Source organism: Notolepis coatsorum (assembly GCF_963971535.1).
Source record: "Notolepis coatsorum genome assembly, chromosome: 19".
Taxonomy (NCBI): Eukaryota; Metazoa; Chordata; class Actinopteri; order Aulopiformes; family Paralepididae; genus Notolepis; species Notolepis coatsorum.
Window position 1 is genome coordinate 33,596,965 of NC_140183.1, and position 13,385 is coordinate 33,610,349.

At 43.2% G+C, this 13,385-nt stretch overlaps 1 protein-coding gene across 1 annotated transcript in view; it reads left to right on the plus strand.

Annotated features, from left to right (window-relative positions):
• Nucleotides 1-13,385, plus strand: part of ttc24 (tetratricopeptide repeat domain 24) — a gene marked incomplete at its 3' end in the record, with an annotated part of 161,183 nt that overhangs the window by 414 nt on the left and 147,384 nt on the right. Inside the window, exons 2-3 of the mRNA XM_084336601.1 lie at nucleotides 484-727; nucleotides 3,529-3,822. Coding sequence (XP_084192727.1) covers nucleotides 524-727; nucleotides 3,529-3,822 — 498 coding nt within the window. The 5' untranslated portion in view covers nucleotides 484-523. The remainder of the gene's footprint in view (nucleotides 1-483; nucleotides 728-3,528; nucleotides 3,823-13,385) is intronic.

Genomic DNA, 13,385 nt, shown 5'->3' on the forward strand with positions numbered 1-13,385 from the left:
ATTATATAGGCCTATTTACCCACACCTGTCTGAACACACCTGTTTACATACCTGTATATATCCATATTTGTATATATCCCTTACCTACGCTGACTATCGCTGGCCAGTATGACTTACTACTACCATAGTGTATATACTTGTATCACTGTACATAATAATACTATAACACTGTGCATAGCCTACATCAGATCAGCAGTACTCAGTTGTACTCATTTACATGCTATTCCAGTTTAATCACTTGCACATTGTATATTGTTAATGCACTTTACTGTTACATTTGCACTCTGGTTAAATGCCAACATCTTTTCATTGTACTGTACTTGTGCTGTATGATTTGAATCTAATCTAAAGGTGGAGATGTTGCCCAGACAGACTAGTGGATGCCTGATCGCTCTCCTATCATATGACCCACCAGAGGAGGTCACTGTGTGACCACATTCTCTGTCCTGTGTGTGCGTGTACCGTACGTGTGTGTGTGTGTAGGCACTCTGCTGCTCTGTGGTCGCCCCCCGGAGAGCTCAGCATGGCATCTGATAGCTCCCCACCGTCACATGATGAGGGGAAGAAGAGGAAGAAGAAGAAGGAGGAAAAGAGGAAGAGCAGCACCACGGCGGAGGTCCAGGAGGCCATCGAGGAGCTCACAGCCTCAGGGCACACAGCCTTGCAGAGGAGGGACTGTGACGAGGCCCTCAGCTGCTTTAAGAAAGCCTTCAAAACTTCCATAGAGGTGACAGCTGCAGTGGTTGTAGTGTATTATATATTAAGTTAGATTAGGTTAGGTTAGGTTACAAGTTACAACCCCACAATAAAATAGCTCTAAATGATAATACAATAATCACAGTATGGGTGTAGTTTAGGGGTGTAATGGTACATGCATTCGTCCCACGACTTCACGGTAGGTACGGATGTTCAGCCGCTTTTTAGCAAAAGCGAAAGGCCTCTCTGTCCTGATTCTCCTAGATCTATCTGCAGCCTTCGACACAGTCAACCATCAGATCCTCCTCGCGGCCCTCGCAGGAATGGGAGTGGCTGGATCTGCGCTGACATGGCTGACATCATACCTCAATGACCGCTCCTACCAAGTGTCATGGAGAGGGACTCTGTCGGCCACCCGCCCCGTGCGGACGGGTGTCCCCCAGGGCTCGGTCCTAGGACCCCTTCTCTTCTCCCTCTACACTAAATCACTGGGTAACATTATCACGTCTCATGGCTTCTCATATCATTGTTATGCCGATGATACTCAACTCTTCCTCTCCTTCCCTCCCTCAGATATCCACGTCTCTGAGCGGATCTCGGCCTGTCTGTCCGACATCTCCGCCTGGATGACGACCAACCACCTCAAACTGAACCTAAGCAAAACAGAATTGCTCCACCTGCCGGCCAAATCCTCCCCCCTGACCGACCTCTCCATCACAGTCGAGAATGCAGCTGTGACCGTGTCCCCGACCGCCAAGAACCTTGGTGTTGTCCTCGACGACCAGTTGAACTTCTCTGCTCACATCGCAGCGACAAACAGAACCTGCCGATTCCTCCTGAGCAACGTCAGAAGGATCCGCCCCTTCCTGACAAAAGAAGCCACCCAACTCCTCGTCCAATCAACAGTCATCGCCCGCCTTGACTACTGCAACGCACTGCTAGCTGGCCTCCCGGCCACTGCCACCAAGCCTCTTCAACTCATTCAGAACGCAGCGGCCCGCCTGATCTCAAACCTACCGAAGTCGGCCCATGTCACCCCACTTCTTAGGGACCTGCACTGGCTCCCCATTGCTGCACGTATCTGCCTCAAGGCCCTCGACCTAGCATACCGTGCGGCAAAGGGAACCGCTCCCGCCTACCTCCGGTCAATGGTCTCTAACTACACACCCTTAAGACCCCTACGCTCTGCATCTTCTGGCCGCCTTAGACCTACTCTTATCCAAGCTCCGGGAGGGTCATCAAAGAGAAGCCGCCTATTCTCAGTCCTTGCCCCACAATGGTGGAATGAACTACCCACCCCAGTTAGGACAGCCGAATCCCGTCCAATCGTTCGCCGTCGACTAAAGACGCATTTCTTCAACCATTACCTGAAAAAAAATTTAAAAAAGAAAAAGAAAAAATTATAATTCTAACCCTAACTAACCTTACTGTCATGCACTTGTCCTAATAAACTAACCTACACTGTAACACGCAACACTTTGATGAATATTGTTACTCAGCTGATAGAGTTGTATCCTTCCTGATGACCTGTCGTACAGAACTTGTAAGTCGCTTTGGATAAAAGCGTCAGCTAAATGACTAAATGTAAATGTAAATGTAAGAAGAATACATCTAGTTGTGTTGAATTATTCTGGTCATAGTGCAATGTGCCTTTATTTCCACAAGATGGTGCTAAATGATCATAATAAACGTCTGCGATTGCGACCCTGGTCAGGAGGGGAAGGGCCGAAATCCCATTTGATTACATTACAGCAGAACTTCTGACCTCCCTAATCTACAGCTTAAACAGCTCCATGGCCTTGTCAGCGTTGAGAGAGGGTTTATTCTCCTGACACCATTGTAGGTTATCCACCTCACTCCTGTAGGCCGCTTCGTCGTCATTGGTGATTAGGCCTATCACTGTTGTTTCATCAGCAAACTTAATCACCAGTCAGTAGAGATGTAAGTGTAACGGTACACAGAAGCCACGGTTCAGTACATACCTCTGTTTTGGAGTCACGGAAAATAGCTGAAAAAAGCAACAAAAATGCAATGGGGATAAGTAGTTGTAACATTCTCTCTGCCCGGCTCTGGTGATTGGCACATCAGGGTGTTAACGACATCTAAAATTAGCTATCAAGATCCAAAAATAGCGATCTAACGTTTCTGTTATTCTTGCTGATAGTAAAAGCATGGATATTCTACTTCATTATTTCAGCTTAAGTCCACTTGCTGTCAAGGATGACACAACGCTAATGATTCCAAAATTACACACAACTCATTTAGAATCAGCTTTTTGAATTTCTGCACCTTGTTGCATGTAGCATAATAACAGACGCAAAGATAACATCGACTGTTTGCCATTTTGAACGATACCATTAGTATCGATTGATTGTTGTCACAGCTGCTATCTTTATCTGTCTTTATGATGTAGATTAGGGAGGTCAAACGTCAAACAATCAAACAGATAAACACACAGATAAATGTAGGTGAACTCCAATTAATATTGACTATGAATTTGACTGATCAATGCAGTTGGATTTCAATCCATCGCTATGCTTCCATGCAATACCAAATCAGATCAGATTCATATTCAGTTGTATTTGCCATATGCAACAAGTACAATGGAATTCTTACTCTCCGTTTGCGCCACAGCATAAAGGAATAAAAAGCAACAATTAACATAATAAAAAAGCAGGTATTTATATACAGTAAACTGTCTGTGCCGTGGTATGTACAATAACATAAGTACAAATAAGTAAGTAAGTAAATATGAAAAAGAAAATATATTTTAATAGAATATTGTAACATGTGGCTAACCACTGTCCTATGTGACCACTGTCCCACCCGTAGCTGAAGGACACCAAGGTGCGGCGGGCATGTGCCTTCAACTTGGGCGCCGCCTACATAGAGATGGGCAAACCCCAAAAGGGCCTGGAGGTCCTGAAGCGGGCCCAGCCTGGAGAGAGGGGCGAGAGGGTGGCCGACCTCCAGTTCAACCTGGCCGTAGCGCACCAGGCGCTGGGGGAGACAGCCAGGGCGGTGGGGTACTACTTCCAGGCCGCCCAGCTCTACCGCTCCCAGGGAGACGGGGCCGCCGAGGGGGATGCCTGCCTGAAGATGGCCCTCTGCCACCAGCAGCTGCAGGTCAGTGAGGCCACCAAGAACCCTAACATACCTAACAACTTAATATATCTTGTTATTAAGTTTCAAGTTTTATTTGTCACGTATGAAGTACATTACAGTGAAATGCTTGGTTCTGTATGAGCCCCCTGAGAAGGTGCTTCATACAGTAAAAAAGTAAAGTCACTATACAAATATAAATACATTTATGTTATTTATTATAATGGTATTATTACAATGTATGTTATTGTTATTGATTGATTGAAACCTTTATTTATTCTCAAAAAGGGACATTGAGGTTTGGGGGGGGGGGGGGGTTGGGTAGGAGGGGTGGGTGGGGAACACTGTACAACTGTACAAGCAAAACTGTACATTGAAATATTGACAACCATACTTGGTAATTTACTGTACATTGGAGGGGGTTGGGTTAGGACATTTACAGGGGCCTGTTTCGAATTGCAGTCTCCCTTAGGTGTTCTTTGAGAGTGGTTTTGAAAGTGGGTAGTGATTCACATTCCTTAGTTTACAGCATATGGGTCGGTTATCAGAATCATCCCTTTAAGGCTCATTTTCATTGTTTTACGACTTTGAAATAATAACATTTTTAAAGATTCTGAGCCTAACCCTACTGTGTAATATATATACAGTATAATCTATAACTACAGTCTTGTAGTATGAATAGGTTTGAGCGCATAAAGAATGGAGAATCAAATTTAACCATGACCTCCAAATCTAAATTTGGATAGGATCTGAAAATGTGTGTATTGTTACGCCCCTGGTAGCTCAGTGTTGTTTTCTGTGGATTATACACACATAAAACTACCCAGAGGGCACTACCCACAAACATTTGAATATTAAAATAATGATTACATCATGGTAAATGTACTCAAGATACAGCTCCATTCAGCAACACTAACCTCCGATGTACATCTGGTAGAAGCAAGATTCATGATTCCCAGAACTCATTGTATACTTGTGTAAAACAGAGGTACATGTATTGACCTTTGATACATCAAGTGGCTGATCCATAAACCTAGAGGGGTTGTCCTCTACTAAATAAATTACTAGTCAACTAAAGTCCACAGAATTTGTTGACTAAATTATTAGGCCTAGAGCAGCAGCCTCTGCTCTGCCCCTTCCTGTGGAGCATCTGTGTTGTCTAGAGCAGCGGTTCTCAACAGGGGTGCCGTGCTGCGGCACCCTAGGGTGCCTCAGAGAGCTGCCAGGGGTGCCTTGAGAATTTTTTATTTTATTTTTTTATTACAGAAAATTATCACTAAAGTGCTATATGTTGCAGCTGCACTGTTTTCCATGAAAATACCATATTTGGATAAGTTTGACCATTTCTCAAAATCTGAAAATCATTATTTAATAAAACACAGAAAAGGATCACCAAGTTACTCTGGATAAAAAAAACTTTACAGACAACATTCCAAACTCTTGGAAGAACTCATTGAAATATCATCTGATACATACCACCTGGAGAGCTAGTTTCAGAGTGTGGAGCTGAGTACCAAGTATCTCATGATGCAGCAGTTAAGGTGTTGATACCATTCAGCACCACATATCTGTGTGAAGCTGGATTTTCATCCATGTCAACTCTGAAAACAAAATATAGGGCCAAGTTGAGCCTTGATGATGACATGCGTGTTGCCTTGTCAAAGATCTCCCCACGTATTGACCGTATTATTAGCCAGCAGCAGCAGACCTCGCATTGAGCTAGAAATGTCTACTGAGTGAACGAGTGCTTATTTTCTGTATTTATTTATATTTTTTGAGAAATGGTAACTTGGTGATCCTTTTCTGTGAAATGGTCACACTTATCCAAATATGCTATTTTTATGGAGAACAGTGCAGCTGCAACAGATAGCACTTTAGTGATAATTTTCTGTAATTTTATTTAAAGAAATATGCTATTTGATTTACTACTACAAGCAGTGTAATGTCAACAGTACTAAGCCATTTAGACCTGAAACACCTGTTAATAATGCATTATATAGCCTGCATATACACACAAATGTGTTTCCCGGTTTCTTAAATAAACATTATTTTGAAAGCAAGCACTTTTGTCATCATTGTAGCAAAAAAGACAGGACCGGAAAAGTCTTTATCGTATGTAGGTAGGGGTGCCCTGGAATATTTTATTGAACACAGGGGTGCCTTGGCAGCTGAAAGGTTGAGAACCCCGGTCTAGAGCAGCAGCTTCTGCTCTGTCCCTTCCTGTGGAGCCTCTGTGTTGTCTAGTGCAGCAGCCTCTGCTCTGTCCCTTCCTGTGGAGCCTCTGTGTTGTCTAGTGCAGCAGCCTCTGCCTTGTCCCTTCCTGTGGAGCCTCTGTGTTGTCTAGAGCAGCAGCCTCTGCCTTGTCCCTTCCTATGGAGCATCTGTGTTGTCTAGAGCAGCAGCCTCTGTCCTGTCCCTTCCTGTGGAGCCTCTGTGTTGTCTAGAGCAGCAGCCTCTGCCTTGTCCCTTCCTGTGGAGCATCTGTGTTGTCTAGAGCAGCAGCCTCTGTCCTGTCCCTTCCTGTGGAGCCTCTGTGTTGTCTAGTGCAGCAGCCTCTGCCTTGTCCCTTCCTATGGAGCATCTGTGTTGTCTAGAGCAGCAGCCTCTGTCCTGTCCCTTCCTGTGGAGCATCTGTGTTGTCTAGAGCAGCAGCCTCTGTCCTGTCCCTTCCTGTGGAGCCTCTGTGTTGTCTAGAGCAGCAGCCTCTGTCCTGTCCCTTCCTGTGGAGCCTCTGTGTTGTCCATTAGGCCTAGAGCAGCAGCTTCGTAGAAGTACTATTCTGTGAAACATCTCTGGAGTCAGACTTGAGTAAGGATGACTCAGTGTAACTGATTATCGATTACTCCATCACTTTGAATAACTACATTGCATTAGTCAGATTGTCTTTGAGCACCCTTATTTGCATTCCACCTCGGAGTCAGACAAAAAGATTAGACATCAATTTCATCTATGTGCTTCTAGTACTACTGAGAGAGATCCGGTTGCGTGCTAGCCTAGCTTAGCACAAGCAGGACTGTTAGCCTAGCTCCTCAAAAGTGAAGAAATAGACCTCACAACAACTCGCCCCTGTTCACACCCTGTGTGTTGTGTATTTACTTGGTGTTCTGGCCCTCCCCCCGACAACCTGTTCAAAACCTGTCTTTCTTGTTCATCAAGGTAAATACACAACATACAACGTGTAATTAAGACCGTTTTGGAGTTGCGTTCCTTCACTTTTGACAGAGCTAGGCTAGCCGCTGTAACCTGCTTCCAGTCCTTACGCTATTCTAGGCCAGCGTGCAACGAAGATCTCTCTTTGTCTGATCTGGACACAGAGATGCGACATCACTATCTGTCCTCTCGCCTGACTCTGGGGAGAAGATGACAAATAAGTATATTTCCCAAAACATTCCTTTAACGTTTCAGCTTCACTCAAGCGTATAGACATCCTAATAACATTAAACAAATGCAATAAAAAAAACGTTTATCTTAAAATGTATTTCTCTTCATTTCCAACCTAAAGTGGAGGTAACAGAGAGAGTCGGTTCCTCTCCCAAGGTGAGGGATTTCCCACAAATCCTATTTTAAATAGATTCACGCTGGGCTTTTTAATAAGGCCTGGGATTACCAGGGGCTTTAGCAGAATGCTGAGGCCTGTCTTCTGATGCTTGCACCTCCATGTGGTTCTGAATACATGAAGGACTGAGAAAATATGATATGATATGTGATAATGTAATGGCAATAAGCTGCATGTCTTTTTTGAACACGTCTGAAATCCAGTGGTTGTTATTTGACCACGGATGTACTGATTATATCATGTAGCATGTATTGTGTATAATGTATCATGTACCATGTATAATGTGTGTACCAAAAACACATTTGTTCAGACAGGCCTTTGGTCATACATAGGCACTATTTCTTGTCATCACTGTTCCTATAGTTTTGTTTTTTAATTAGTGACTCATGATTTTATCCAAATTCTTTTATTCTACTTTAAAACAAAAAAAAAGTATCTGGTTTCACAGTTTTTTAACTGCTGTCTGTTGTTGTTGTTGTTGTTGTTGTTGTTGTTGTTGTTGTTGTTGTTGTTGTTGTTGTTGTTGTTGTTGTTGTCATTTATTTCTGATTTTGTTTTGTTGTGTTTTTTATATTAAGCTGTAGTGTAAAGCACCCTGTGCATTCGTGCTGTGAAGGGTGCTATATAAATAAAAGTCATTCATTCATACCATGTATCGTGTCAGAAATCAAAGGGATGTAACTTGATAATTATATCATTATGTTGTGAGCAGGACATGTGATAATGCTGTGGTGTTAGGGTGGTGTCTATAGAACCCAAGAGCAGAACACAAGGCACAGGAGAATGAGGCGGTTTAGGGTATTTAATTGTAAAACCCTGAAGACAACAAGGCAGGCAGTGAGGGAATACAGGTGAGGGATGTGTGTGTCCCTGAGGTCCCGGGATAGTCCAGGCTGGTGATGTCCAAGGGTGGGGGTGCAGGCCGGAGGTGTGTGATCCTACACACAGGAGAACAGGGGTTAGAACGACGCAGGCTACATAGCTCACAAAAACACACTATAAATATATAGAGTATAGAGGTCCAGATAAGAATCCTAATACCGGAGAGCGGCCGGGTAGCACAGCGGACTAAGCGTCTGTCTACCACCACAGAGCCAGTGGGATCGAATCCGGCTGTGGTGCCTCCGGCTTGGCCGACCGTCCATACTAACACACTTGGCAGGTGGGAAGCCAACGTGGGTGGGTCCTGGTCATTGTAAACAGCGACTCCTACAGTTCGGTCAGGGCGCCTGAACAGCAAGGGAAGGATCTGGGAGAGGTAGTTTGACCTTCCACACGTTACACTCTCCCAGTGAGAGTCCGCGCTGCCAGGTGAAAAGAATCGGTGGGCTGGCTACACATGTGTCGGAGGAAGCATGTGATAGTCTCCGCCCTCCCAGACCGACGGTAGGGGGTAGAGTGCGCAACGACCAGGAAGGGGATTGGGAATTGGCATAACGACTAACATTGGGATGAGAAGAAAAAAAAGTCCTAATACCAAGACAGGTGAAACAACACTTAGACCAGGAGTGGCAGGGGTGCAGGCCTCTTATCCTGGCTCAGTGATGATGAGATGAGCCTCAGGTGTGTAGACCTGCACTGTAGAAGCAAACATGTGTTAGGATAAGAATAGACGCGCCCAGGTAGGCAGGCTGAGGGTGAAGCGGGAACATGGAGGGGCCCATATATGGTAGCGGGGACCTGCTGATAGACAGGGGAGAGAAAGGTCCTGGCTGTGGCTGTAACATGTGGTTATGTTGTGAGCAGGACATGTGCTAATGCTGTGGTTCTGTTGTGAGGAGGACATGTTATAATCCTGTGGTTCTGATGTGAGCAGGACATGTGCTAATCCTGTGGTTATGTTGTGAGCAGGACATGTGATAATCCTATAGTTAACTTGTGTTGTGAGGAGGACATGTGATAATTCTACCATTCTGTTCTGAGGAGGACATGTGATAATCCTATAGTTCTGTTGTGAACAGGACATGTGATAATTCTATCATTCTGTTGTGAGGAGGACATGTGCTAATTCTATCGTTCTGTTGTGAGCAGGACATTTGCTAATGATGTGGTTCTGTTGTGAGCAGGACATGTGCTAATGCTGTGGTTCTGTTGTGAGCAGGACATGTGATTATATCATTGTGTTGTGAGGAGGACATGTGCTAATTCTATCATTCTGTTGTGAGCAGGGCATGTGATGATGTGGTTCTGTTGTGAGCAGGACATGTGATAATTATATCATTGTGTTGTGAGGAGGACATGTGCTAATTCTATCATTCTGTTGTGTGCAGGGCATGTGATGCTGTGGTTCTGTTGTGAGCAGGACATGTGATGCTGTGGTTCTGTTGTGAGCAGGACATGTGATGATAATGCTGTGGTTCTGTTATGAACAGGACATGCGCTAATGCTGTGGTTCTGTTGTGAGGAGGACAACTGAATTGTCGGATGATGTCACCCAGAGGAGAGCAGACCTCTAGTGAACTGCAGATACTATTTATTCAACTGTCCTCAAGTTTGATTGATTGATTGAAAACTTTATTAACAGATTGCAGAATGGGTACAGTACAGTACAGCTCAATACATACAATTGTTAAGGGGATGCAGACCAGAAAGACTTTCGTCTTGTTTACATCAGGGTCCCCCATTTTCAATTCATCGTAACATATATGACATACATGACATACAGATAGACAGTACTGCTACATCTATACATTTATGACATACCAGATTTGCAATTACAGTACTGTTTGTGATACAAAAAGAGTCCAGAAAAAAAAGAGTATATACATTTGACGTAGAAATTGTACATTGGATTGGGTAGGTGGGGGTGGGGGGGGACTGTACATTGGAGGTGGGTGGGGGGGGGGGGGGGGTTGGGTAGGAGTGGGGGGGGGGGGGGGGGGGGGTTGGGTAGGAGGGGTGGGTGGGGGACACTGTACAACTGTACAAACAAAACTGTACATTGGATTATTGACAAGACCATACTTGGTAATTTACTGTACATTGGAGGGGGTTGTGTTCGGACATTTACAGGGGCCAGTTTCGAGTTGCAGTCTCCCTTAGGTGTTTTTTGAGAGTGTTTTTGAAAGTGGGTAGTGATTCACATTCCTTTACAGCTTTGGGTAGGGCGTTCCACATTGATGTGGCATAATTGCGAAACGTGTTTAGTCCCTTGTTTGAGCCGAATCTGGGTTTAACATGATTTGTGGAGCTCCCTCTGGTGTTGTGATCGTGGTATTCACTGACCTTTGGGAAGTATTTTGACATGTACATGGGTACCTTGGTCGTGTAGTGTATCTTGTAGACCAGGCCCAATGCAAGTTGCTGTACTCTGTCGTCTACTCTAAGCCATCCTAGGTTGTCAAAGTGGGCAGGGGTGAGGTGGGTTCTAGGAGTAAGGTCAAGCAGTAGTCTGACCAGTTTGTTTTGAGATGTTTGTAATTTTGTTTTTAGCGCCTTTGAGGTGCTTTGGTACCATGAGGTGCAAGCATAGTCGTAGTACCCTTGAATGAGTGCTCCTGCTAGAGTCTTCAGGGTATTCTTGTTTACCAGTGAGGAGATCCGGTACAAGAATCGAGTTCGTTGGTTGACTTTTTTTATTACATTGGATGCCATTTTGTCACAGGAAAGATTTGCCTCTAGGATGGAACCCAGGTAGGTAATATCTTCTTTCCTTGTGACAATATTGTCACCCACTGTAACTGAGAAGCCGTCGGTCTTGCTGAGTTTGTTATTTGAACCGAAGAGAATGGACTCTGTTTTGCCCATGTGTAATGATAGTTTGTTATCAGCGAGCCATATGCAGATTTTGCCTAGTTCTGAGCTGAGGGTTTTTTCAACCTGTAACTTGTTCTTGTCAGAGACCAGCAGGGCTGAGTCGTCCGCAAACAGGAACAAGTTGCAGTCACAAGCTGACGACATGTCATTTGCATAAATTAGGACCTACTACAGTTGAAAATAGTTGAAATTGTGTCTGTATTGACTAGTAAAACAAATATTCTAAGTCTTTACTGACTAGTAAAACGAATAGTCTGTCTACTTACCAGTATAGTCTAAGTCTGTACTGACTTGATTGATACTCTGTATTTTGTATACTATTAGGAATATTAGTATAGTAATAATGTTTGTAATATTACATTATCTACTAATATTCTCTGTTGAGTTAAGAGACTCTGTGTGGGGCTGTTAGTGACTGTCCAACTGTCCATATGACTGTTTACACTTGTAGTTGTTTACCTGTGTAGATCATTGTCTCCACCAGATATTGCCATTTGTGTATATATATATCTGTCTCCACTGGAGGGCGCTCTAGGTGTAGCTACCAAGGTATTCTACCTTAGAGGTGACTATAAAAGAGAATGTCCCCACCCCTTTCTTTCTCTCCTCAACGGCTCTCAAAGAGAGTAGAGTGCTGTACAACTACTGATCATATGTGAATAAAAGAAGCCAAGACAGTTCAGGCACAATAGAGAATCCATGCCTCTTGACCACATTATTGACGCCCCAAAGCGAATTATGTTAAGTCAAGTCAAGAGTTTTAATTGTCACGGCATACAGGTATACAATGAAATGCGGCTGGTCTTGCCCGCGACGATGTGCAATACAGTGGTACAACATATAATAGAATCCAATAAAATACAGTGGTACAACATATTAATAGAATCCAATAAACAGTGCAATAAACAGGTACATGGTGTGCCATCTCTGTATCTGTACATTAGTATTTACAGAGCATATAGGACATGTTAACATGTCATATAGGACATGTTAACATTCTCACCTGCGATATTACTTTGTGCCTAGACTATTTCAGAGTACAACTTGTACTTTCATTGTCGAAGTGTCCTTGAGCAAAATACTGAACCCTGAACTGCTCCTGATGAATCAGGTTGGCACTTTGCAGGGAATGTGTGAGTGAATGGGTGAATGAGAGGCATAGGTTGTAAAGTGCTTTGGGTAAAAGCTCTATATGAATGCAGTCCCATTTACCATTTACCACTGGGATGGGTATCTAGGGCTGGGCGATATGGCCAAAAATGATATCACGATAACGATATGATAATGTTATCATATCACTCGATATCGATAATTATCGATATTGTTATAAGTATTAAAAAAAAATTTTTTTAATTTAATTTTTATTAAAAAAAAAGAAAATTTAAACAATTTATTTAAACAGTTTATTTTGCAGCAATTCTTTGTCGTTGCCGCCGTCTTTAGTGTTACAGCCCCTCACACTCCAGTTCTCAGGCTGCAGCTGGTTTGAAAGCGAAAGTAAACAGGCTTCTCTGCTGGCTGTGGCACCAGGGGAGTTGAATAGTTCTGGCTCTGCTAGTTTCTTTTCTATCTTTTGGCGCTTTTTTGGTGGACAAACCACCGCACATGTGCACCATAACTCACGACTGGAGACTAGCTCTTATCACACATAGCCTACTGTGTACAGACGGTTTCAAACTGTATTTTAAATTAGAAAGCAAACAAAATAAATGGACAAGAGAAAAATAAATCTCAATTTGGTCAGTATTGTCATTTGGACAAGCAAAGCCATTACTTTAAGTTGCAGGCAAGAAAGACAAGTCTGTCCACTGTCTCTGGTTTTAAAACTGCCCTGTTGCAGGTCACAAAAAAAGAAAAATAATATTGATTATTTTTTATTATCGATCGATATAGATTATTAAAATATATTGCGATAATTATCGTTATGGTTTTATCACCCAGCCCTATGGGTATCGTTAGGATTTTATCGATACTACTACTCTTATCGATACTGCTTAACGGTTCGGTACTTTATCGATCCGCTTATCGGTTCTTTTTGATAATTTTGCAAGAAAAAAAGACAATTAATTAAGAACAGAATCGACATTGCTTTATTATTCTTTTATATATATATATTTTTTTTAAACACACATATAAACAAACATGACAACACACGATAAGATACACAAGCATTAATATACAGTGTATATCCAACGAAATTACCATTTATACCAATGTCTTATACAGGATATACCCCTAATACCTGTTATCTAAAAACCTACACACATATGCTCCA